Source organism: Hemitrygon akajei, chromosome 4 (genome assembly GCF_048418815.1).
Source record: "Hemitrygon akajei chromosome 4, sHemAka1.3, whole genome shotgun sequence".
NCBI classification, from domain to species: Eukaryota; Metazoa; Chordata; class Chondrichthyes; order Myliobatiformes; family Dasyatidae; genus Hemitrygon; species Hemitrygon akajei.
In genome coordinates, this window is record NC_133127.1 from 200,484,998 (window position 1) to 200,512,944 (window position 27,947).

The window sequence follows — 27,947 nt, forward strand, 5'->3', positions numbered from 1 at the left end:
ACCTGGTACAGAAATGCCAATGCCCTTGAATGGAAAGTCCGACAAAAAGTAGTGGATATGGCCCAGTGCATCACGGGTAGTCCTCCCCGCCTTTGAGCACATCAACATGAAGCGCTGTCACAGGGAAGCGGTATTCATCATCAGGGACCCCCAGCACCCCAGGTTATGCTCGCTTTTCATTGCTACCATTGGAAAGAAGGGATAGAAGCCTCAGGACCTCCACCACTAGGATCAGGAACAGTTATTACCCCTCAACCATCAGGTTCTTGAATTTCCCATAAACTATGGACTCACTTTCAAGGACTCTTCTTCTCATGCTGGCGATATTTATTACGGATTTTTTTTATATTTGCACAGTTTGCTATCGATGCAATGCTCCTCAGACAGGATGAAGAGATCATTACTCCCCAATGCCATTCAGCTTTACAATTCAACCGCCAGGGGCAAGATATGTTAAAGTGCCGGGGTTAGGACTGAGCTTAAGTTACCATTCAATGTATTTTAGTAAACTATTTAAGAACTTTTTAAAAGCTATTTATTAATGTTTTTTTTGAGAGGGTGATTTTAGATGCATATCATATTTATACTGAGTTAAGTATTGTATGTAATTAGTTTTGCGAACAATAAGTGTATGGGACACTGGAAAAAATGTTGAATTTCCCCATGGGGATGAATAAAATATCTATCTATCTATCTATCTATCTAGTTTGTTGTCTTTTGCACACTGATTGAATGCCCAAGTTGGTGTGATCTTCATTGATTGTATTATTGTTTATGATTCTATTCTGGACTTACTGTGAATGCCCACAAGAAAATGAATCTCAGTCTTGTATAAGTTGACACATAATAAATTTACCTTGAACTTTGAGATAGCCACATCAGCACCCGGCGTTCTGGTTGCATCCAGTAATCAACACTCAACAAAGTCACATCACCTATATGTTGCACACCCTGACAAGGCTTTCAGAAATAGGAGCAGAATTAGACCAGTTGGCCCACTGAATCTACTCCGTCATTCTGTCATGGCTGATTTATTATCATTTATGGCTGATCAAGAGCCTATCAACCTCCTCTTTAAATACACTCAGTGACTCGGCCTCCAGAGCTGCCTGTGGCAATCAATTCCACAGATTCACCACTCTCTGGCTAAAGACATTTTTCCTTGTCACTGTTCTAAATGGACATCCCTCCACTGAGTAAAGCTTCAGAAGCTAAGATCAAACGAAGCACATGAGGAGTATAAAGAAGCCAAAATAAATTAAAGAAGGAAATTAAGAAAGCGAGGAGGAGCCAAGAAAAGTCCCTGTCTAGTAGGATTAAGGTGAGTCCCAAGGCATTCTATACGTACAAGAGCAAGAAGATAACTAGAAAGAAGATGGGACCACTCAAGGACAAAAGGGGGAACATTTGCTTGGATGCAGAGAATGTGAGTGAGGTACTTACTGAGTACCTTGCTTCAGTATTTACCAAGGAAAAGGATATGGAGGACCAGAAGATCAGTGCTGAGTGTATAAATACGTTAGGGCATTTGGATATCAAGGAGGAGGAGGTGTTGGGTCTCCTAATGAGCTCTAAGGCGGGTAAGTCCCCAGGGCCTAATGGTTATTGGAGGAGACTAGAGATGAAATTGCTGGGACCTTGACCAGTATCATTGTGTCCTCTCTAGCCACAGGCGAGTGGCTAATGTTCTAGCTCTATTTAAGAAGGGAACAAAGGATAATCCTGGAACTATAGACCAATGAGTCTCACGTTAGTTGCAGTGAAATTCCTGGAGAAAATTCTTAGTGATAGGATATATGAGCATTTAGAAACCCATGGGCTAATTAGGGAGAGCCAGCATGACTTTGTGCAGGGCAGGTCGTACCTTACCAACCTGATCAAGTTTTTTGACAAGGAGACAAAAGAGATTGATGAGGGGAGGGCGATGCTTGTTGTCTACATGGATTTTGGTAAGGCATTTGACAAAGTCTCTCATGGGAGGCTAATCTAGAAGATTGAGATGCATGGGATCCGCAGCAAATTGGCTGTTTGGATCCAGAATTGGCTTGCGCGTAGGCAGATGGTAGTGGTTGAAGGGACTTATTTGAGGTAGAGATCTGTAATTAGTGGAGTTCTGCAGGGATCTGTGCCGGGACCTCAGCTGTTTGTGATGTATATAAATGACCTGGATGAAAATGTAGATGGGTGGGTTAGTAAGTTTGCAGATAATTCCAAGATTGGTGGAGTTGTGGATCGTGTAGAAGACTGGCAGAGAATACTAAAGGACATAGATCAGTTGCAGATATGGTCAGAGAAATAGCAGATGGAATTTAACCCAGATAAATGTGAGGTATTGCACCTTGGTAGGGCAAATGCAAGGAGGCATCACTCTGTTAAGCGCAAGGTCCTCAACAGTGTTACTGAGCAGAGAGATCTTGGGATCCAAGTTTGTAGCTCCTTGAAAGTGGCTACACAGGTTGATAAGGTAGTTAAGAAGGCTTATGGAATGCTTGTTTTTATTAGTCGAGGCATTGAGTTCAAAAGTAAAGAGGTTATATTGCAACGTTATAAAACTCTGGTTAGGCTACATCTGGAGTATTGCATACAGTTCTGATCACCCCATTCTAGAAAGAATGTTGAGGCTTTGGAGAGGGTGCAGGAGTGGTTTACCAGGATCCTGCCTGGTTTTGAGGGCACGTATTATCATGAGAGGCTGCATAAACATGGGTTGTTTTCTCTGGAGTATTGGAAGCTGAGGAAAAATTGGGTAGAGGTTGACAAGATTATGAGAGGCATAGACAGAGTGGACAGAAAGTACCTGTTGAAATACCTAATACCAGAAGGCATGCATTGAAGGTGAGAGGGGGTAGGTTCAAAGGGGATGTGAGGGGTAAGTATTTAACTCAGGGTTGTGGATGCCTGGAATGCACTGCCTGGTATGGTGGTAGAGGCAAATACATTAGAGACTTTTAATAGATGTTTCGATAAGCATGTGGATATAAGGAAGATGGAGGGAAGAGGGTTCAGTGTTTGGATGTTTTTGATTTGCTTTTTAGCTGGTTCAGCAGAACACTGTGGACCAAACAGCCTGTCCCTGTGTTGTACATTTCTATGTTCGATTCTGAGGCTATGCCCTCTGGTCCTAGACTCCCAAACTACAGGAAACATCCTCTCCACATCCACTCTATGTTCAATATTCAAACAAGAGTGAATCTGCAGATGCTGGAATCCAAGCAACACACACAAAATGCTGGAGGAACTCAGCAAGCCAGGCAGCCTCTATTGAAAAAAGTACAGTCAATTTTTCAGGCAGAGACCCTTCAGCAGGAATATTCAATATTCAATACGATTCAATGAGATCCCCCTTCATTCTTCTAAACTTCAGCAAGTACAGGGCCAGAGCCATCAAAGCTTCTCATACATCAACCCTTTCGTTCCCAGAAAAATTTTTGTGAACCTCCTTTGAACCCTCTCCAACGCCGGCACATCCTTTCTTAGATAAAGAGCTCAAAACTGCTCTCAATACTCCAAATGCAGTCTGACCAATGCCTTATAAAGCCTCAGCATTACATCCTTGTTTTTATATTCCAGTCCTCTCGACATGAATGCTAACAATGCAATTGCCTTTCTCACCATCGACGCAATCTGCAAGTTAACCTTCAGGGAATCCTCCACCAGGAATCCCAAGTCCCTTTACACTGGGAGGTTTAAACTAGATTTGCAGGGTGAGGGGAACCAGACTATTAGAGCAGATGGTGAGGTGGAGGAGAATAAAGGTCAAGCGAGAACTGCTTGTGTGGACAGAAATCAAAAGTTTGTATATGATAGAAATGTTCTCAGGTGCCAAACTGAAGAGACTGGGGAAGAGGCGTCTGGCTCTCAAATAGAGAAAGATAGGAGACAGAGCGTGAGGGAGGATAGGCAGGTAATAGGGAAGGGATGCACTCAGACCGAAGGTTTGAGAAGTATCTATTTTAACGCAAGGAGTGTTGTGAACAAAGTGGATAAGCTTAGAGCGTGGATCAGTACTTGGGGGTCTGATGTGGTGGCCATTACAGAGACTTGGATGGCTCAGGGACAGGAATGGTTACTTCAAGGGGTTCTAGATGTTTCAGAAAGGACAGGGAGGGAGGCAAAAGAGATGGGGGTGTGGCACTGCTGATCAGAGATAGTGTCATGGCTGCAGTAAAGGTGAACGTCATGGAGGGATTGTCTACGGAGTCTCTGTGGGTGGAGGAATTACAGAAGAAATGTGGCAAATGTTCAGGGGATATTTGTGTGGAGTTCTGCATAGGTACGTTCCAATGAGACAGGGAAGTTATGGTAGGGTGCAGGAACTGTGGTGTACAAAAGGCTGTAATAAATCTGGTCAAGAAGAAAAGAAAAGCTTACAAAAGGTTCAGAGAGCTAGGTAATGTTAGAGATCTAGAAGATTATAAGGCTAACAAGGAAGGAGCTTAAGAAGGAAATTATGAGAGCCAGAAGGAGCCATGAGAAGGCCTTAGTGAGCAGTATTAAGGAAAACCCCAAGGCATTCTACAAGTATGTGAAGAGCAAGAGGATAAGACGTGAATGGATAGGACCTATCAAATGTGACAGTGGTAAAGTGTGTATGGAACCAGAGGAAATAGCAGAGGTACTTAGTGAATACTTCAGTATTCACTATGGAAAAGGATCTTGGTGATAATAGTGATGACTTGCAGCAGACTGAAAAGCTTGAGCATGTAGCTATTAAGATAGAGGATGTGCTGGACCTTTTGGAAAGCATCAAGTTGGATAAGTCACAGGGACCGGATGAGATGTACCCCAGGCTACTGTGGGAGGAGATTGCTGAGCCTCTGACAATGATCTTTGCATCATCAATGAGGACGGGAGGATTGGAGGGTTGCGAATGTTGTTCCCTTATTCAAGAAAGGGAGTAGAGGCAGACCAGGAAATTATAGACCAGTGAGTCTTACCTCACTGGTTGGTAAGTTGATGGAGAAGATCCTGAGAGGCAGGATTTATGAACATTTGGAGAGGCATAATATGATTAGGAATAGTCAGCATGGCTTTGTCAAGGGCAGGTTGTGCCTTACGAGCCTGATTGAATTTTTTGAGGATGTGATGAAACACATTGATGAAAGAAGAGCAGTAGATGTAGTGTATATGGATTTCAGCAAGGCATTTGATGGAGGTCAGTGACCAGTGGTGTGCCTCAGGGATCTGTTCTGGGACCCTTACTTTTCATGATTTTTATAAATGACCTGGATGAGGAAGTGGAGGGATGGGTTAGTAAGTTTGCTGATGACACAAAGGTTGGGGGTGTTGTGGATAGTGTGGAGGGCTGTCAGAGGTTACAGCAGGACATTGATCAGATGCAAAACTGAGAAGTGGCAGATGGAGTTCAACCCAGATAAGTGTGAAGTGGTTCATTTTGGTGGGTCAAATATGATGGCAAAATATAGTATTAATAGTAAGACTCTTGGCAGTGTGGAGGATCAGAGAGATCTTGGGGTCCGAGTCCATAGGACGCTCAAAGCAGCTGCGCAGGTTAACTCTGTGGTTAAGAAGGCGTACCGTGCATTGGCCTTCATCAATCGTGGGATTGAGTTTAGGAGCCAAGAGGTAATGTTGCAGCTATACAGGACCCTGGTCAGACCCCACTTGGAGTACTGTGCTCAGTTCTGGTCACCTCACTACAGGAAGGATGTGGAAGCCATAGAAAGGGTGCAGAGGAGATTTACAAGGTTGTTGCCTGGATAGGGGAGCACGTCTTATGAGTGAACCACTTCACACTTATCTGGGTTGAATGAACTCAGCCTTTTCTCCTTGGAGCAACGGAGTATGAGAGGTGACCTGTTAGAGGTGTATAAGATGATGAGAGGTGTTGATTGTGTGGATAGTCAGAGGCTTTTTCCCAGGGCTGAAATGGTTGCCACAAGAGGTCACAGGTTTAAGGTGCTGGGGAGTAGGTACAGAGGAGATGTCAGGGGTAAGTTTTTTACTCAGAGAGTGGTGAGTACGTGGAATGGGCTGTCAGCAAAGGTGGTGGAGGTGGATAGATTAGGGTCTTTTAAGAGACTTTTGGATAGGTACATGAAACTTAGAAAAATAGATGGCTATAGGTAAGCCTAGTAATTTCTAGGGTAGGGACATGTTCGGCACAACCTTGTGGGCTGAAGGGCCTGTATTGTGCTGTAGGGTTTCTATTTTTCTACCTCTGATTTTTAAATTTTCTCCCCATTTAGAAAAGAGACTGTGCTGTTGTCTGTGGCAGTATTACGATGTAAGTTGGCTGCTGTGTTATATACATTGCTGCAGTGTCTTACCCCGAGGTGAAGGTGTGCTGGGCTGTTCAGGGACTGTGCAGATTGATGGTCAGCTAAGGACTCGACAGATATTGAAAATTCAGCCCTGCGGTCAATGGGTGTTGACCTTTGCTGAGGTGAGGTGGGATGGGTCAGGGAGTGTGAGGTGCGGATAGGGGCACAGGGAAGGGTGAAGGGCTGCTCGTTCTCTACAGTGCATTACATTCCTGCAGGACAGATGTTTTTCGTGTTCAGCACCTCTCTCAGTGCATGGCCCACAGTTAACTCAGGCAGTCAGCTCTCCAAACATCCTTAAATGGCAAAGATCGTGGACGGTCGATGGAGAATTAGCAGGAAACTAGCCAAAAGCTTTCTCCCAGAGTAAATAGTATAACTGCACGAACACTGTAATCTGCACATCTCACTGAAATTAACAAGCAGTTTCAAAGATTGATGACACATCCTCCCACCATTGACAGGACAGAACACAGTATTCAGTTACATTGACACAGCACACTGAGGGCACATCAGCAGCAATGGGAATAGGAGTAGCACGTTTGGCCCATCTAGTCTGTGCCACCAAAAGCACAACTCCTGCTTTTCACTATCAATTCCTTAAAGCTTTTTTGGCCAGCGGATCCTTTTCTACCTTTTCTGCTGCCCCCATCTCCCTGCCTACTTCCTTGGCAAGGACTCTCCAGCCCACGCCGATGACCCCCTCCCATCTTCAACCTTTCCCCTCACCCTGGACACCCCACTCTGGTCTTCTGCCTGCTCTGGATCTTTTCTTTTCTAACCACCGCTGAATGAGACATCAACCGTCTCAACTTTACTACTCCTCTCTCCAATTCAAACTTCACTTCTTCTGAATGCATTACTCTACACTCTCTCTGCACTAATCCTATCCTTGTCCTCACCTATCACCCCAGTAGCCTCTGTGCCCAGCACATAATTTTCTGTAACTTCTGCCGTCTCCAATGGGATCCCACTACCAAGCACATCTTTCCCTCCCCCCACTCTCTGTAGGGATCACTCCCTACCAGACTCCCTTTTCCATTTATCCCTCCCCATTGATCTCCCTCCTGGTACTTGCCCTTCTGGTACTCCAACCTGATGGCATGAACATTGATTTCTCAATCTTCCAGTAATGCCCCCCACCCTCCTTCACCATACCCCATCTCCTTTTCCCTCTTTCACCTTATCTCCCCGTCACCTCCCTCAGGTGCTCCATTACCTTCCCTTTCTTCCATAGTCTTCTACCCTCTCCAATCAGATTCCCAGCTCTGTACTTCACCCCTACCGCTCTAACCCATCACCTACCACCCTGTACTTCTTCCTCCCCTCCCCAACCTTGCTCTAACTTCTCATTTTTCCCCACACATCGACTATACTCTTTTCCATAGATGCTGGCCTGGCTTGCTGAGTTCCTCCAGCATCTTGTGGTGTGTTGCTTCCTTTTCTGCTGACAGGAGAAGGGGCAAAGGCAATTTACTGGCACCTTAAACCCAATTGCTTCACTCAGATGGGGCTTATCAGCTGTGGTTGGCAGCTCAGCCGGAAGAAGGAAAACTCTGATCTCAAAGCTCCACTATGCCCACTCATGTGGTAGACTTCGGGAGTAAACCCCAAGGAAAAGTCTGGAGCTGCAATCCCTAAGCAGTCCTATGTTGAGCTCAATGCTGACTGGCAACTCCTGCGACACCCTTGGTGCCAAACTGCATTGGTCTCTGCCGTTCTGTCGGATTCATCCACTGCTTAGCCTGTTACATAGGCAACAACTTACTCTCCATATCATACTGCCCTGGCTTGCATACTGCAGCTTTGATGCAGACAGCGAGGATGCAACATCCATGGCTGACCCAAACCAACGGAGGGTCACCCCCAGCAGCTGATGGGAACGGATAGAAGACTGTGGGTGACAGAAAGATGGGGAGGAGCACCAGAGGGAGGTGACGGCATGAACATTAATTTATCAAAATTCCAGTAATACCCCTTCTTTCACCATTCCCCATCATCTCCTGCTGATACGCCTCCTCCTTTTCTTCCTTGGCCTTCTGTCCTCTCCTTTCAGATTCGCCCTTCTCCGGCCCTGTATCTCTTACACCAATCAACTTCCCAGCTCTTTACTTCACCCCTCCCTCCTTCCTGGTTTCACCCATCACCTTGTGCTTCTTCCTCCCCTCCTCCCACCTTCTAATCCTGACTCATCTTTTTCTCCAGCCCTGATGAAGGGTCACAGCCCAAAATGTTGACTGTACTCTTTTCCATAAATGCTGCCTGGCCCGCTGAGTTCCTCCAGCATTTTGTGTGTGTTTCCAGAAGACATAGGAGCACAATAAGGCCATTCAGCCCATCAGGTCTGCTTCAACTTTCAATCATGGCTGTTTTATTATACCTCTCAATCTATTCTCCTGCCTTCTCCCTGTCTTGCTGCCTTGATAACCAAGGACCGATCAACCTCCACTATATACTAGAAAACAATTTTCACCCAAATACCAAAATATACAAACCCACCACCTCTACCACCAGAAAGGACACGAGCCACAAAAAAAATGAGGAACACCACCTTCTTGAAATTATCTAAGCCACACATCATCCTGGGTCGGAAATATAGAACATTAAACGGTACAGGCCCTTCGGCCCACAAACTGTAAAACCTGCTCTAAGAATAACCTAACCCTTCCCTCCCACATAGCTCTCCAATTTTCTTTCAATCATGTGTCTATCTAAGAGTTTCTTAAATGTTCCTGATGTATCTGCCTCTACCAACACCCCTGACAGTGTGTTCCACATACCCACCACTCTGTGTAAAAAAAAAACCTACCTCTGACATTCCCTCTATACTTTCCTCCAGTCACCTTAAAATAATACCCCTAATATTAACCATTTTCCATCCTGGAGAAAGTCTCTGGCTGTTCCTTCATCATTGCTGGGACAAGCCCTGGCACTCCATTCCTACAGCACTGTGGGTATACCCACACCTCAGGGACTGTAGCAATTCATAAAAGCAGCTCACCCCCACCAAGGACAACTAGGGAGGGGCATAAAAACTGGCTCAGCCTATTAAGTCCACATCCTTGAATGAATAAAGAAAAAAAATACCTCAATTCTTTGAACATTCAGAAACATATTACTGAAATGAATTCAACAACACTCTGCACAGGCCTGCAGGGCACTGATTCTAAAGATTCACCACCTCGATTGAAGAGATTTCTCCTCAAGCTGACACACAGCACAGATTCTAGGCTCTTCAGCCCAATGGAACATCCACTGAGTTAGTTATGTCATACTTAAAACTGATTTCAAACTATTTAAAAAGCTAATCCATCGTGAGCATTGCAATTGTAGTGTTCTGGTATGCTGCAGATTTTTTTTAAGAAACTGAAAGCTAATTTTCCAATATCATCTTTAAAAAAAAAAGGCATTATTAGACAGCAATTATATCAGAAATGTCATTGCTTATGGCATTACTGTTCAACCCCAGCAGTCAAGAAGCAACTCCTGGTCTTCTCCACTCCACAGAATGGAAGTTCAATCTCTCTGATGCAGCAAGTCCACCATCTCATGAACCTTTACCACACTCCCTCGATGGGAAGGATACTCTGCTCTAACTCAGGAGACCAGATCTGTCCACAGCTTCCCAGATGTGGCCTCACGAGAGGAGATCTCATTGAAACCTATCAAATATTGAAAGGCCTAAATGGAGTTCGGGGTAGAGATATGTCTCTACCTCAAGAGGTGGAAGGCACTCCTCACCTCCGCTAGCCTGCAGGTCACACTTGGGCAAAGTGCAGCACCTGCTCATCCCTGATTAGGGTTACATGAAGTCATGGGAACAGGTCATGAGCAGATGGTGGATTTCACAAGTCCTAGTTATGTGACCACTGTCGCCAGGCAGACAATCTCTGAAGAGTATTCATAATGGGTAGGGTCACTTGTCTTGTAAAGACACTGCCCAGAAGAAGGCAATGGCAAACCACTTCTGTGGAAAAATTTGCAAGAACATGGTTATGTGAAGACCATGATCACTTACGTCAATGATGATGATGAGATGTAGCGGATGTGGAAAGGATATTTCCTATAGACAATAGACAGTCGGTGCAGGAGTAGGCCATTCGGCCCTTCAAGCCAGCACCGCCATTCAATGTGATCATGGCTGATCATACACAATCAGTACCCCGTTCCTGCCCTCTCCCCATATCCCTTGACCCCGCTATCTATAAGAGCTCTATCTAACTCTCTCTTGAATACATCCAGAGGCTTGGCCTCCACGGCCTTCTGGGGCAGAGCATTCCACATATCCAGCACTCTCTGGGTGAAAAAGTTTTTCCGCATCTCTGTTCTAAACGGCCTACCCCTTATTCTTAAACTGTGGCCTCTAGTTCTGGACTCACCCATCAGCGGGTGATGTTTCCTGCCTCCAGCGTGTCCAATCCCTTAATAATCTATAGAGGGATAGACTCAGAATAGAGGGACATCCATTTAGAACAGAGATGAGGAGGAATTTCTTTAGCCAGAGGGTGATGTATCTGTGGAATTCACTGCCACAGACAGCTGTGGAGGCCAAATCATTGGGTACATTTAAAGCAGAGGTTGACTGGTTCTTGATTAGTCAGGGTGTTTAAAGACCAACTGCACAGGCTAATGGCGGTATGGTAGCATAGTGATTAGTGCATCACTTTAGAGCACCAACTGTAAGATGGGAGTTCAATTCCCACAAATTGCTGTCTGTGAGGAGTTTGCAAGTTCTTCCCTGTGACTATGTGTCCCAAAAACTTACAGGACACTATGTGTCCCCTCCAGTGCTCCCAAAGACTTACAGGACACTATGTGTCCCCTCCAGTGCCCCCAAAGACTTACAGGACACTGTGTCCCCCCCCAGTGCTCCCACTTACAGGACACTGTGTGTCCCCCCCAGTGCTCCCACTTACAGGACACTGTGTGTCCCCTCCAGTGCCCCCAAAGACTTACAGAACACTATGTGTGTCCCCCAGTGCTCCCACTTACAGGACACTATGTGTCCCCTCCAGTGCCCCCAAAGACTTACAGGACACTGTGTCCCCCCCCAGTGCTCCCACTTACAGGACACTGTGTGTCCCCCCCAGTGCTCCCACTTACAGGACACTGTGTGTCCCCCCCAGTGCTCCCACTTACAGGACACTGTGTGTCCCCTCCAGTGCCCCCAAAGACTTACAGGACACTATGTGTCCCCTCCAGTGCTCCCACTTACAGGACACTGTGTGTCCCCCCCAGTGCTCCCACTTACAGGACACTGTGTGTCCCCTCCAGTGCCCCCAAAAGACTTACAGGACACTATGTGTGTCCCCCAGTGCTCCCACTTACAGGACACTGTGTGTCCCCTCCAGTGCCCCCAAAGACTTACAGGACACTATGTGTCCCCCCCAGTGCTCCCACTTACAGGACACTGTGTGTCCCCTCCAGTGCCCCCAAAGACTTACAGGACACTATGTGTCCCCCCCAGTGCTCCCACTTACAGGACACTATGTGTCCCCCCCAGTGCTCCCACTTACAGGACACTGTGTGTCCCCCCCAGTGCCCCCAAAGACTTACAGGACACTATGTGTCCCCTCCAGTGCCCCCAAAGACTTACAGGACACTATGTGTCCCCCCCAGTGCTCCCACTTACAGGACACTATGTGTCCCCCCCAGTGCTCCCACTTACAGGACACTATGTGTCCCCCCCAGTGCTCCCACTTACAGGACACTGTGTGTCCCCCCCAGTGCCCCCAAAGACTTACAGGACACTGTGTGTCCCCTCCAGTGCCCCCAAAGACTTACAGGACACTATGTGTCCCCCCCAGTGCTCCCACTTACAGGACACTGTGTGTCCCCTCCAGTGCCCCCAAAGACTTACAGGACACTATGTGTCCCCTCCAGTGCCCCCAAAGACTTACAGGACACTATGTGTCCCCCCCAGTGCTCCCACTTACAGGACACTGTGTCCCCCCCCCAGTGCTCCCAAAGACTTACAGGACACTATGTGTGTCCCCCAGTGCTCCCACTTACAGGACACTGTGTGTCCCCTCCAGTGCCCCCAAAGACTTACAGGACACTATGTGTCCCCCCCAGTGCTCCCACTTACAGGACACTGTGTGTCCCCCCCCCAGTGCTCCCACTTACAGGACACTGTGTCCCCCCCCAGTGCTCCCACTTACAGGACACTGTGTGTCCCCCCCCCAGTGCTCCCACTTACAGGACACTATGTGTCCCCCCCAGTGCTCCCACTTACAGGACACTGTGTGTCCCCCCCAGTGCTCCCACTTACAGGACACTGTGTCCCCCCCCAGTGCTCCCAAAGACTTACAGGACACTATGTGTGTCCCCCAGTGCTCCCACTTACAGGACACTGTGTGTCCCCTCCAGTGCCCCCAAAGACTTACAGGACACTATGTGTCCCCCCCAGTGCTCCCACTTACAGGACACTGTGTGTCCCCCCCCCAGTGCTCCCACTTACAGGACACTGTGTGTCCCCCCCAGTGCCCCCAAAGACTTACAGGACACTATGTGTCCCCCCCAGTGCTCCCACTTACAGGACACTGTGTCCCCCCCCAGTGCTCCCAAAGACTTACAGGACACTATGTGTCCCCCCCAGTGCTCCCACTTACAGGACACTGTGTCCCCCCCCAGTGCCCCCAAAGACTTACAGGACACTATGTGTCCCCCCCAGTGCTCCCACTTACAGGACACTGTGTCCCCCCCCAGTGCCCCCAAAGACTTACAGGACACTGTGTGTCCCCTCCAGTGCCCCCAAAGACTTACAGGACACTATGTGTCCCCTCCAGTGCCCCCAAAGACTTACAGGACACTGTGTGTCCCCCCCAGTGCTCCCACTTACAGGACACTGTGTGTCCCCCCCAGTGCCCCCAAAGACTTACAGGACACTATGTGTCCCCCCCAGTGCTCCCACTTACAGGACACTGTGTCCCCCCCCAGTGCTCCCACTTACAGGACACTGTGTGTCCCCCCCAGTGCTCCCACTTACAGGACACTGTGTGTCCCCCCAGTGCCCCCAAAGACTTACAGGACACTATGTGTCCCCCCCAGTGCTCCCACTTACAGGACACTGTGTGTCCCCCCCAGTGCTCCCACTTACAGGACACTGTGTGTCCCCTCCAGTGCCCCCAAAGACTTACAGGACACTATGTGTCCCCCCCAGTGCTCCCACTTACAGGACACTGTGTGTCCCCCCCAGTGCTCCCACTTACAGGACACTGTGTGTCCCCCCCAGTGCCCCCAAAGACTTACAGGACACTATGTGTCCCCCCCAGTGCTCCCACTTACAGGACACTGTGTGTCCCCCCCAGTGCTCCCACTTACAGGACACTGTGTCCCCCCCCAGTGCTCCCACTTACAGGACACTGTGTGTCCCCCCCAGTGCTCCCACTTACAGGACACTGTGTCCCCCCTCCAGTGCCCCCAAAGACTTACAGGACACTATGTGTGTCCCCCAGTGCTCCCACTTACAGGACACTGTGTGTCCCCTCCAGTGCCCCCACTTACAGGACACTGTGTGTCCCCTCCAGTGCCCCCAAAGACTTACAGGACACTATGTGTCCCCCCCAGTGCTCCCACTTACAGGACACTGTGTATCCCCTCCAGTGCCCCCAAAGACTTACAGGACACTGTGTCCCCCCCCAGTGCTCCCACTTACAGGACACTGTGTGTCCCCTCCAGTGCTCCCAAAGTCTTACAGAACATTATGTGTCCCCTCCAGTGCCCCCAAAGACTTACAGGACACTATGTGTCCCCCCAGTGCTCCCACTTACAGGACACTGTGTGTCCCCTCCAGTGCCCCCAAAGACTTACAGGACACTATGTGTCCCCCCCAGTGCTCCCACTTACAGGACACTGTGTGTCCCCCCAGTGCCCCCAAAGACTTACAGGACACTATGTGTCCCCTCCAGTGCCCCCAAAGACTTATAGGTCAGGTCATTAAGTCGTAGGGTGACAATCTTACCAACACCCAAACAGAGCAGAGTGAGTTACCGGAATGACGATCACCCATTGCCACTCACATCTACTATGATGAAGTGATTTGAGAGATTGCTCATGGCCAGAATCTACTCCTGCCTAAGCAAAGACCTGACCAGCTGTAATTTGCCTATTGCCACAATAGATCTAGTGGATGCGATTTTACTGGCTCTCCATTTGACCCTGGATCCCCCGGATGGTTCTAATACCCACATCTGGCTGTTGTATTTCGACTACAACTCAGCTTTCAAGAATATCATACCCTCAGGATTAATCAAATCCTTGTCCTCCGTATCCCCCTCTGCAACTGGATTCCTGACTTCCTCACTGGGAAATGACTGTCTGTGTGGATCAGAAATAACACCTCCGCCTTGCTGCCAATCAACACCAGTGCACCTCAGGATGTGTACTTAGCCCACTGCTCTACTCTCTCTACACCATGACTGTATAGCTAGGCACAACGCAAATGCCATCTATAAATTTGTCCATGACACAATTACTGCTAGCAGAATTTCAGAAGGTGATGAGGAGGTGTGTTGAAGAGAGATTGATCAGCTGGTTGAGTGGTGTTGCACTCAAAGTTAATAAGACCAAAGAATTAATTACGGATTTCAGGAAGGGGAGGTTGAGGAAACATACACCATCCTCAATCAAACGGCCAGCAGTGGAAAGGGTGAGCAGTTTCAAGTTCCTGGGTGTCAACATCTCTGAGGATCTACCCTGGACCCAACATTTTGATGCAATTAGAAATAAAGCACAACAGTGGCTATAATTCATTTGGAATTTAAGGAGGCTTGTTATGTCATCAAGACTCGCAAATTTCTACAAATGTACCATGGTATGCATTCTGACTGGTTACATCATTGTCTGGTATTGGGGGGGGACACTGTACAGAATCAGAAAAAGCTGCAGAAAGTGGCAAACTCAGTCAGCTCCATCATGGACGCTGGCCTCCTCAGCATCAAGGACATCTTCAAAAGATGGTGCCTCAAAAAGGCAGCACCCATCATTAAGGACCCCATCACATGTCCTCTTCTCTTTGCTACCAGCAAGGAGGAAGTACAGGAGTCTCAGGACACACACTCAGCGTTTCAGCAACAGCTTCCTCCTCTGGGCCACAAGATTTCGGAATGGACAACGAACATGAACTCACCATGCTGCTGCCAGTGACGTGCCAGTGATATTAAACTGGGTAATTCTGACACTGGCACAGAAGCACAGCAACACTTGCGGGCTGCCCCCAGCACATCTTTGGTCTCTATTGGTCACATTTCACTGTATGCTTCGATGTTTCACTGTGTATGTGACAAATAAAGCTGATTGCAATCTCTACTTTGAGACTCTTCCTGGGATACTGTGGATCTGAAATCCCTACAGGAGACCAGAAAAACTCATAATGATGGGAGTGTGCCGGAGACTCAGCAGAGTGAATTCTGGAAGGGTTAACTCTGCCCAGTTAAGAAGAACGAGAGATGATGTTACTGTACAATGTTCATGCAGGAACTGTAGGGGGGGAGATGTAGAGATGGCCTTTTTCCTGTTCAGGTGCTGGAGGGGAGGGTGTCCAAAATAACCGAGGTGGCCAATTAGGACAGAGGGGGAAAAATTTCTCCATCCCTGGCACCTTTGGGATTCTCTCTCCAGAGTTGTGAGAAAGACTCAAAGATACTTTGATACAGGATTAGTGCAGGAAATTATCACTGAGGTGGACCAACCACAATCTTATTGAAAGGTAGAGCAGAAACAAGGGGCCAAATGGCCTCCTCTGCTCCTGTTTCTTATAACCTGAGGCTCTCCCAGTGCTGGGACCACTTATTTTCACATTAGTCGTCAATGATACAGATAACAGAATTGATGGCTTTGCGGCCGATATGAAGGCAGGTGGAGAAGCAGATAGTGTTGAGGAAGCAAGGAGTATGTAGATGGTCTTAGACAGATGAGGAGAATGGCCGAAGAAGTGACAGATGGAGTACAGTGTCAGGAAGTGTATGCTCATGTACTTAGGTAGAAGAAATAAAGACATAAGCTATTTTTTAAATAGAGAGAAAATTCAAAACTCTGAGGTGCAAAGAGACTTGGAAGTCTTCATGCAGGAGTCCTAAAAGGTTAAAGTCATTGATGAGGAAGGCAAATGCAATGTTAGCATTCACTTTGAGAGGACTAGAATATAAAAACAAGGATGTAATGCTGAAGCTTTATAAGACAATGGTCAGACTGCAGTTGGGAGTACTGTGAGCAGTTTTGGGCCCCTTATTTAAGATGTGCTGACATTGAAGAAGATTCAAAGGACGTTCACTGGAATATTTTTGGGAATGAAAGGGTTAACATATGAGGAGCGTTTGATGGCTTTGGGCCTGTACTCACTGGAGTTTAGAAGAATGAGAGGTGGATCTCATTGAAACCCACCAAATACTAAAAGGGTCTAAACAGTGTTCATGTAGAGGATGTTCTCCATCGTGGGCCAGTCTAGGACCAGAGGGCAGAATGGAGGGATGCCCATTTAGAACAGAAATGAGAAGGAATTTCTTTAGCAGAGGGGGTGAATCTGTGGAATTTATTGCTGTGGACAGCTGTAGAAGACAAGTCATTGAGTAAATTTAAAGTGGAGGTTGACGGTTAGTCAGTGCGAGAAGTTTACGGGGAGAAGGCAGCAGAATGGGGCTGACAGTGATAATAAGTCAGCCATGACGGAATGGGAGAACAGACTCAATGGGCCAGATGGTCTAACTCTGCTCCTATGTTTTATAGTTTTATGCAAAGTACAGTAGGGGCAGAGTTTAGAGCGAAGGTTGCTCCGTACTGCTTCATCTCTAATCCTGGGCGTGGCTCAAGGGCTCTCCACATTTAAAAGTAATTAAGTACACTTTGAATGCTAGAGTCTGTGAAAAGGAAGTTAATTGTCCTGTGAATTAAATTGTGTGCCTTGAGACCCAGCAAATATAAAGTCCTTTTCCCTCAAAGCCAGTCTAACAGTCGAACAGATCCCAAGTGTACGCCACAGGAAGCTGATCGCAGGAATGCAGGCAGGAACTCTACAGCAACTGGCAGAACACCAAATTCTAAATGTTAAACAAAATGACAGACTGCCTGAAGTATGCAAAACCGAGTCTGAGGGAGTTCGATGTAAATTCAGAACAAGTGCAGAGTGAATTTAGAGCCAGTCCAATAGAGACAGCAGAGAATTCTGAGTGAGTCTGAGAGAGTGCAGAGAGAATTCGAAGCGAGTCTAAGAGAGCGGAGTGAATTCAGAGTGAGTCCACGAAAGAGTGGAGAGAATTCAGAGTGAGTCTGAGACTGCACAAGTGAATTCGAAGTAGGTCCAAGAGAGAGCGGAGTGAATTCAGAATGTGTCTGATAGAGAACGGAGTAAATTTGGAGTGAATCTGAGACCAAGCAGAGTGAACATAGAACACAGAAATCTACAGCACATTGCAGGCCCTTCTGCCCACAATATTGGGCCAACCATGTAATCTACTCTAGAAACTGCCTGGAATTTCCCTACTGCATAGCTCCATTTTTCTAAACTCCATGTACCTATCTAAGAGTCTCTTAAAAGACCCTATGGTATCTGCCTCCACCATCATCACCGGCAGCCCATTCCACGCACCCACCACTCTCTGTGTGAAAAACTTACCCTGACATCTCCTCTGTACCTACTTCAGAGAGAGCACCTTAAAACTGTACCCTCTCGTGTTAGCCATTTTAGCCTGGAAAAAGCCTCTGGCTAACCACACGATCAATGCCTCTCAGCATCTTAAACACTTCGATCAGGTCACCTCTCATCCTCTGTCGCTCCAAGGAAAAAGGTCAAGTTCACTCAACCTACTCTCATAAGGTACGCCCTCCAATCCAGGCAACACCCTTGTAAATCTCCTCTGCACTCTTTCTATAGTGTCCATATCCTTCCTGTAGTGAGGTGACCAGATTGAACATAGTACTCTAGTGGGGTCTAAAAATGAACCACCTCACACTTATCTGGGTTGAACTCCATCTGCCACTTCTCAGCCCAATTCTGCATCCTATCGAATGTCCTGCTGTAACTTCTGACAGCCCTCCACACTATCCACAACATCCCCAACTTTTGTGTCAACAGCAAACTTAATACCCCACCCCTCTACTTCCTCATCCAGGTCATTTATAAAAATCACAAAGGAGAAGGGTCCCAGAACACCACTGGCCACCGACCCTCCATGTAGAATACAAACCACCTTCAACCGCCCTTTGCCTTTGGTGGCAAGCCAATTCTGGATCCACAAAGCAAGGTCTCCTTGGAACCGATGCCTTACTTTCTGAATGAGCCTTGCATGGGGAACCTTATCAGATGCCTTACTGAAATCCATATACACTACATCCACTGCTCTACCTTCATCAATGTGTTTTTGTTACATCCTCAAAGAGTTCCATCAGGCTCGCTTATGTACATATAGGGTCAGGAAACCTTCCTGGACACACCTAACAAACTCCATACCATCTAAATCCCTTGCTTTAAGGAGATGCCAGTCCATATTAGGAAAGTTAAAATCACCCATCACAACAACCCTATTATTACTGCACTGTAATCTGCCTCCCTATCTGCTGCTCGATGTCTGTTACTATTGGAGGGGGGGGGTCTATAAAAAAACACCCAGTAGTTATTACCTCCTTCCTGTTTCTGACTTCCACCCACATGGACTCAGTAGACAATCCCTCATGACTTCTTCCTTTTCTGCAGCCGTGATACTATCCCTGATTAACAATGCCACTCCCCCACCTCTTTGGCCTCCCTCCCTGTCCTTTCTGAAACATCTAAAGCCCAGCATATTCAGCAGCCATTCCTGCCCCTTGGACGTCCAAGTCTCTGGAATGGCCACACCGTCATAGTTCCACGTATTGATTCACACTCTAAGTTCATCCGCCTTGTTTATGATACTCCTTGCATTAAAATAGACACATCTCAAACCATCAGGCTGAGTGAATCTTTATCATCTGCCAATCCTTCCTCACAAACTCCCTACAAGCTATCTCTACTTGTACACCAACCGCCCCATCCTTCACTTCAGTTCCCACCCTCTGCAAATCTCATTTAAACCCTCCCAATCAGCATTACCGAACTTCCCTCCCAGGATACTGATTCCCCCCCAGTTGAGGTGCAACCCATCCCAATTGTACAGGTTACCCTTTCCCCAGAAAAGGTTCCACTGATCCAAGAACTTGAAACCCTGCCCCCTGCACCATTGCCTCAGCCACTCAGTCACCTGCACTGTCTTCCTGTTCTGACCTTTCCCTGCTCGTGGCACCGGGAGTAATCCGGAGATTGCCCTCTTGGAGGTCCTGCTCTTCAGTCTCCTTCCTAACTCCCTGAACCTCATGCGCAGCACATCTACCCCTCTCCTGCCTATGTCATGTACCACGACCTCCGGCTGCTCACCCTCCCCTTCAACAACGTTCTGCAACCACTCAGAGACATCCTGGACCCTGGCACCCGGGAGGCTTAACACTACCCTGGCGTCTCTTTTGCTGCCACAGAATCTCCTATCTGTCTTCCTAACTATCGAGTCCCCATGACTATTGCTCCGCCTGACTTCACCCTACCCTTCTGAGGCTCAGAGCCCACCACAGTGCTACGGGTCTGGCTGCTGCTGCCTTGTCCAGATAGGTCACCCCCTCAGCAGTGTCCAAAGGAGATACCTGTTGCTGAGGGGAATGGCCACGGGGGGGCACCGCACTGACTTCTTTCATGGAAATATAGCAGGGAGGTCACAGGACAACTACTCAAGACATTAGCTGAGTCTCAGGCAGAACCCTCAGCACAGCTCCAGTGAGCACACTCTAGGATGGATGTGACAGCATGTGGAGGGTGCAGAGGAGAAGACAATTGCAAGTGGCAGAAGTGCTACACCTGCTATTCAACTTCTCCCTCATCTCCATTTAAAGCCCCAAACAGTTCTTCCAGGTGAGGCAACACTTCACCTATAGATCTGTTGGAATTGTCTACTGTATCCGGTGCCTCCACTACGTTGGCGAGACGTCGCAATTTGGGGCCCTCTTCATCAAGCACCACTGCCCAATCCACAAAAATAAATTAATTAATAGATCGGGATTTTCCAATGGCCAATCATTTTAATTCCAATCCCCATTCTCATTCTGGTGTCGGTCCATGGCCTCCTCTTCTGCCATGATATTCTGTCTGGATCGCCTCCAATTTGATGGTGTGAACACCAATTTCTCTAACTTCTGGTAATTCCCCCTTTCCCTCTTCTTCAATTCCCCGCACCAGCTCCCTTCTTACCTCTTCTCTTCTCCTCACCTGCCTATCATCTCCCCCTGTCCTTCCTCCTTCCCTTTCTCCCATGGTCCACTCACCTATCAGATTCCTTCTTCTCCAGCTCTTTACCTTTTTCACCTATCTCCTCCCAGCTTCTTACTTCATCCCCTTTCCCCATCCACCTATCACCCGGCCAGCTGGTGGCGTAATGGCATCAGTGCCGGACTCCGGAGCGAAGGCTCCCGAGTTCGAAACCAAGTCGGGCCACCGTCAAGCACACTTTCCATCCGTGCAGGGTTGAGCATCGAGCTAGCCCTTCAGCCTCGTAAAAAATACAAGGATCAAGTCAGGAACGTTCATATCGTGACCCGGTTAATCTGAAAGGAGACCAATCCTGACACCATGCGCCAGACAAGAATGGCTGACTGTCTGGTGCGACACGCTTTAAAAAAACCTATCACCTTCTAACTTGTTCTCCTTCACTCTCCCCGCCTTCTTATTCTGGCTTCTTCCCCTTCCTTTCCAGTCCCAATGAAGGATCTTGGCCTGAAATGTCGACTGTTCATTCCTCTCCATAAATACTGCCTGACCTGCTGAGTTCCTTCAACATTTTGTGAGTCTGGATTTCCAGCATCTGCAGAATCTTGTGTTCAACAGGACAATGCCTGAGTTAGAAGATTTCAGTTACAAAGAGAGACTGACACAGATAGTTAAAATGAGGGGCGAAGACAATGAGAACTGTTTCCTCTTGGCAAGTGTTTATAATCAGAGGACATAGGTTTCAGGTGCCATGGTGACTCAACTCTACCACAGACAAGTCCCAGGTCTGGCTACAAGAGAAGGGTTGAGCATGGGGTTAGCAATACCATCAAGTAAAACCCTAGCAATACAGAAACTCCAAAGACCTCATCCCTGGGAAATAAAAGATTTTCATCTAGAAGACTTATAAAGTCATGTGGTAAAAGCAGAAGCCACAGGGCTAATCAATCTTCAGCCCAGGACAGAGGGCCTCTGCCCCATACAGATGGTGGCTTTTAGAAGTAATAGTAGGAGGGCACAGAGGTGTTTATGACCTGAAGTCACAGGGGGATAGAGGGAATTGAGGGCTGGTGGAGGCAAATACTCTTACAATAATAATAACACACTTCCGGAGCACATTTCATACAGATGATGTAGTTCAAAGTGCTTTACAATGGGAGAAACATAAAAATAAAAAGATGTCAGTTAAAAGTATTGGTAAATAAATAGGTTTTGAGCTGGTGTTTAAAAATGTCAACTGAGTCTTTCAAAAAAGCTGACCTGACAATTATCTTTTGAGGGAGATTGCTTAAATTTAAGAGACCAATGGAAGACAACCTGAGAGCTCAAGCAGGATTATAAAACAAAATCAATTCTGTGATGTACTCCAGTCCCAGACCACTGAGAGCTTTAAACACAAGTAAGAGAACTTTAAAATCAATTCTAAAAGACATAGGAAGCCAATGCAGAGTGGCTAGGACAGGAGTGATACACTCCCTCATCCTGGTTTTAGTTAAAAGTCTAGCAGCAGAATTCTGAATGAGGTGAAGTTTGTCAATAGATTGCTTCAGAAGGCCAGTAGAAAATGCATTTCAGTAATCTGGTCCATTTGATAAACAGATATTTAAATATCTTGATGAAGAATATCAATGCATTGCAGTACACGATACAAAGGTATTCAAATACCTTGGCAAAAAAGCCCTAGAGTCAAACAGCACAAAAACAGGCCCGTCAGCCCAAGTTGCCCATGCTGAGCAAAATCCTTGGCAAAGACAGCCCCATGTGGCTGTAAACCCTTCCTATCCACAGATCTGTCCAAATGTCTTTTAAACACCGTAATTGTGGCTGCTATCTATTCAAAGTTCCACTGCACGTTTATCACTCCTGCTAACAGAATGCCCAGCATTTGATGGAATCACCAATCACTGTCAAATTACATAATCTCCAGCTGCGATCTACACTCAGCCGCGCTTCAGTACAACATGCCACAGTAAGGGATCATTCAGGAGCTGCAACACAGAAATATTTGGCCCCAAGGCCCATAATGTGCTTTGTCGTACACACCCTGCTGCTCCCATCACCACACCCATCGCACACGCTCTCACACATACTTCCCAGTAAATGGATCAAGTCTATTCATCCAATAAGACATAGCAACAGAACTAGGCCATTTGGCCCATCAAAATAGCTCTGCAATTCCATCATGGCTGATTTATTATCTCTCTCAACTCCATTCTCCTGCCTTCAACCCATAACCTTTGACACCCCAATTTATCAAGAACCTATCAAGCTTCACATATACCCAATGACTTGGCCTCCACAGCATCTGTGGCAATGAATTCAAAATATTAAAATAAAAACAAAATATGACCTTAAGTTAATAAAATATAATTTGAAATGCAGATAGTAGACAGCACAGGATATGGGAAGGTTGGGAACCTGACCCCAGCACCAGGACTGATGGTGTCCCCGTTGCTGAGGGAGAGGGGTGGGAAGATCCCCCACCCTCAGTGTTGAGGGAGAGGCATGGGAATTCCTGCCTCCAGCTGTTGAGGGAGACGGGTGGGATACGGCCCCCAATGCTGCGGGCTGGAGTAGAAAGCCCCTAAGTGCTGAGGGAGAGGGGTGGGAAGATCCCCCACCCTCAGTGTTGAGGGAGAGGCATGGGAATTCCTGCCCCCAGCTGTTGAGGGAGACGGGTGGGATACGGCCCCCAATGCTGCGGGCTGGAGTAGAAAGCCCCTAAGTGCTGAGGGAGAGGGGTGGGAAGATCCCCCACCCTCAGTGTTGAGGGAGAGGCATGGGAATTCCTGCCCCCAGCTGTTGAGGGAGACGGGTGGGATACGGCCCCCAATGCTGCGGGCTGGAGTAGAAAGCCCCTAAGTGCTGAGGGAGAGGGGTGGGAAGATCCCCCACCCTCAGTGTTGAGGGAGAGGCATGGGAATTCCTGCCCCCAGCTGTTGAGGGAGACGGGTGGGATACGGCCCCCAATGCTGCGGGCTGGAGTAGAAAGCCCCTAAGTGCTGAAGGAGAGGGGTGGAAGGTCCCCGCCCAGCACAGAAGAAGAGGGGTGGGAAGCCCCCCCACCCCCGGCACTTACCCCTGATTCAGGTCATTCTCTGTGTTGTCCAGCCACAGACGGACAGCAACCGCGTTGCCTTCCCGACACTGGGTGAAGATGTCATCCATCCCACTCTCTCGTCCCAGCCAATCCTGTTAACACAAAGAGTCGCAGGCAGTAAGATACTTTAATCTGGAGCAAATACGATGCTGGTTAACCTGGAGCGGATCTGAACTCGTTATTCCAGAGCAGACTGAGACACCCACCTCCCAAGCACAACCTGAAAGGAAGCCAGAGGTTGCCAGTCTTGCACTGAAACTCTGCCCATGCTCATGGTCTGAGCCCTCCAAACCTGATCACCTGCCTCCCTCCCCTTTCACCCCATTTGTACAGGAGACAGATACCACCGTCTTCTGTCTTCCATCAAGCAGCACCCAAAAAAAACCCTTCCCTAACCACCCACCCGCGCCGTGCCTCCCCGCCCCGAATCATCCACAACCTCAGCCCAACACTTGAGTACACAAACCAACATTCAGAAATACCCTGGGAGAAGCATCTCGGTTCGACCAAGATCTGCATTGTTCTAGGAACATGGGAGCATTTTATTCGGTTCTGGTCACTACGTTATAGGAAGGATGAGGAAGCTCTAGAGAGAATGAGCAGAGGAGATTACCAGGATGATACCTGGATTAGAGAGCATGTCTTGTGAGTATAGATTGAGCAAGCTAGGGTTTTTCTCTTTGGAACGAAGGAGGATGAGAGGTGACTTGACAGAGCTGTACAAGATGATAAGAGGCATAGATAGAGTGGACAGCCAGAGACTTTTTTCCAGGGTGGAAATGGCTAATACAAGGGGGCATACTTTTAGGGTGATTGAAGGAAAGTATAGGGGGATGTCAGAGATAGGCTTTTTACACAGAGAGTGGGGGGGGGGGGGCGTGGAGCACGTTATCAGGGGTGGTTGTAGGTCGATATATTAGGGACATTTAAGGGACTCTTAGATCGCCCTATGGATGATAGAAAAATAGGGAACTCTGTGGGAAGGAAGTATTAGATTGATGTTAGAGTAAATCAGCATATAGGAGGGAGATTGAAAATCTAGCTGAGTGCTGCCACAACAACCTCTCAATGTCAGCAAAACCAGGAAGCTGATTATTGACTTCGAGAGGAGGAAACCAGAAGTCCATCAGTCAGTCCTCATTATGGGGTGGAAATTAGACATCAGGAACTTTAAATAGCTTGGTGTTATCATTTCAGAGAACCTGTCCTGGGTTCATCACATAAGTGCATTTACAAAGAAAACACAGCAGCCCCTCTACTTCCTGAGCAGTTTGTAAAGATTCAGCATGACATTGAAAACTGACAAACTTATGTAAATGTGTGGTGGAGAGTATATTGACTGGCTTCACCACAGCTTCATATGGAATCACCTAGGGAAAATCCTACAAAAAGTAGTGGATATGGCCCAGTCCATCACGGGTAAAGTCCTCCCCACTAGTGAGCACATCGACAAGGGGCACTGGCGCAGGAAAGCAGCAACCATCCAGGACGCGCTCTCTTCTCATTGTTGCCATCAGGAAGAAAGTACAGTCAGACACACACCACCAGATTCAGGAACAGTTATTACCCCTCAATCATCAGGCTCTTGAACCATAAGCTATGGACTCACTTTCAAGGGCTCTTCATCTCATGTTCTTGATACTTACTGCTTTTTATTGTTTTGGCATTTGCAAGTTTGCTGTCTTTAGCGCACTATTTGAACGCCCACACTGCTGGGGTCTTTCATTGACTCTATTATTGTTTATATTTTATCATGGAATTATTGAGTAGGCCCATAAGAAAACCTACCTCGGGGTTGTATATGGTGACATATATGTATTTTGATAATAAATTTACTTTGAACTTTGTAATGTTCGGCACATCACAGGCTGAAGGACATGTACTGTGTGGTAATGTTCTGTGTTCAGTGAAATGAATGAGGGGTTGGAAATGGCACCTTGCTCCTGACTTTCAATTAGATCATGGCTGCTCTTCTACCTGACTCCACATTCCTGTACTAACCCTGTTCCTCCAATCCCCAGATTCTATTGTAGAAAAACACAACATTTTGTCGCTTGGTCACATGAGCCTCAGAACACAAATCGTTCAATTCACACTCCTACAACGTCACCATATTTCAAAAGAATTTAGTACTTAAAATCTTACATCCATCCCACAATGTGAGGGAGTCAAATTCTCTGTGTTATGACTCTATCACAACATGTGAATTTAAAAGTCTAATGGCTTGTACAAAGAAGTTGTCCCGTAGCCTGTTGGCCCTGGCTTTTATGCTACAGTTCAGCTTGCCAGACGGAAGCAGCTGGAACAGTTTATGGTTGGGGTGACTGGTGTCCCCGATGATCTTCCAGGCTTCCTTTCTGCACCTGCTGCTGTAAATGTCCTCAACGGAGAGGAGATCATGACCACACTTCCCTTCCAGAACATTTCCAAAAAAATTTACCTCAAGGTGTAGAAATTAATCTGAATCTGATGATAGGAGGCAAAGATCAAGAGACTTTTTCAAGGGCAAAAATGGCTAATGCAAGAGCACATCATTTTCAGGAGACTGAGGAAAGTACTGGGGAAATGTCAGAGGTAGATTTTTAAAAAGAGTGGATCACACCAACACATTGTCATGGGTGGTGACAGATGGCACAGTACAGGAGCTTCAGTTCCTGATGTTGTGTCGAACTTTTAACCTACCCTAATGCCTCCCTCCCACATAGCCCTGAATTTTTATGTTAGTGTGGTGTGGGGAGATGAAACAGGAAAGAATTCCATTGGGAAGAGGGCACAGTTCATGCAGGGTGCCTCTGAATTCACAGTGTATATTAGACTAGGCTGCCAGCCGAAGTTCAAAACAAACCTGAATTTCAGGTTAAGAGGGGGGCAGTGCACTTACTCTGGTCCTTAAGCATGCTCTCCCATTCAACAGGAGCATGCCTGACCTCAAGTAGGAGCACACCTCCATCCCTCATCCTCCTTCCGACAACCTGTATCAGTTTCAGAAGGGGCACACAAGGGTATACACTGTAAATACAATAACAAAGGACTGTGGCATCTCCCATACGCGGGGATACCACGGGTCTTAGCCAGCCTAGATCATCCTACAGATGGAAGCCACGGGAGAGCTTTATACAGCTGACCTTTGACAGATCCCGCGCAGTACCAGGAGTCTGGGGAAAGACACGACCCCTTGACAGCAGGCCTGGGAGCATGGGTACCCCTTGGACCCGAGGGAGGCAGCAGCTGTACGCCCGGTCAGCGAGTACTCAGCATTATCCCACCCATCCTTGGTCGAGTACACAGCAAGATCCCACGCACCGCTGGAGGAGGGCACGGCAAGATCCCACAGAACCAGACTCCACACACTGAACCCAGAAAGTGAACAGAAAGATCCCACGCAGCAGTCGCCGGGATGGAGGGGGGCTACGTACCCGACCACCAGCCCGGTAATCGACGGGGACCAGGAGGCGGCCCGGCGCCTGCGGCCGCTCCCGTGCTGGATCCCGGTTTAGTCCCGGACCCCAAGGCCCCTCCAGCGATCCGGCAGCGCCCGCTCTGGGTCCCACCTCCACTCTCCCCCTCCACAGACCCGGCTCCCCGGTCCCCGGTCCCCGGTCCCCGCTCTCACCCGCTCGGCTCCGGCCCGACTCTCAGCGCCGCGTCCACACCCTCCGCTCCGGCCGCTGCCTCTGCTGCACATGCGCAGAAACACCGCCAGACAGGGCGCAGACAGACGGTGGAAGTGAGCAGATACAACCAGACACAGGATCAATCACAGCCAGACAGAGTCAGGGAGCATACTGCTCAGACAGAACAGACAGACGGTGGAAGTGAGCAGATACAACCAGACACAGGATCAATCACAGCCAGACAGAGTCAGGGAGCACACTGCCCGGACAGAACAGACAGACGGTGGAAGTGAGCAGATACAACCAGACACAGGATCAATCACAGCCAGACAGAGTCAGGGAGCACACTGCCCGGACAGAACAGACAGACGGTGGAAGTGAGCAGATACAACCAGACACAGGATCAATCACAGCCAGACAGAGTCAGGGAGCACACTGCTCAGACAGAACAGACAGACGGTGGAAGTGAGCAGATACAACCAGACACAGGATCAATCACAGCCAGACAGAGTCAGGGAGCACACTGCCCGGACAGAACAGACAGACGGTGGAAGTGAGCAGATACAACCAGACACAGGATCAATCACAGCCAGACAGAGTCAGGGAGCACACTGCCCGGACAGAACAGACAGACGGTGGAAGTGAGCAGATACAACCAGACACAGGATCAATCACAGCCAGACAGAGTC

At 47.9% G+C, this 27,947-nt stretch overlaps 1 protein-coding gene across 2 annotated transcripts in view; it reads right to left on the bottom strand.

The window, feature by feature from the left end:
• Window positions 1-27,328, bottom strand: part of ilk (integrin-linked kinase) — a 99,033-nt gene extending 71,705 nt beyond the window's left edge. Inside the window, exons 1-2 of one of the 2 annotated variants that reach the window (XM_073044429.1) lie at window positions 27,258-27,328; window positions 23,624-23,736 (exon numbers count right to left, since the gene is read on the bottom strand). In XM_073044429.1, the coding sequence (XP_072900530.1) occupies window positions 23,624-23,712 (89 nt within the window). In that variant the 5' untranslated portion in view covers window positions 23,713-23,736; window positions 27,258-27,328. Of the gene's footprint in view, window positions 1-23,623; window positions 23,737-26,525; window positions 26,617-27,257 lie in introns of those variants that run through there. The other variant, XM_073044428.1, reaches the window with a different exon arrangement.
• Window positions 27,329-27,947: the final 619 nt, after the last annotated feature.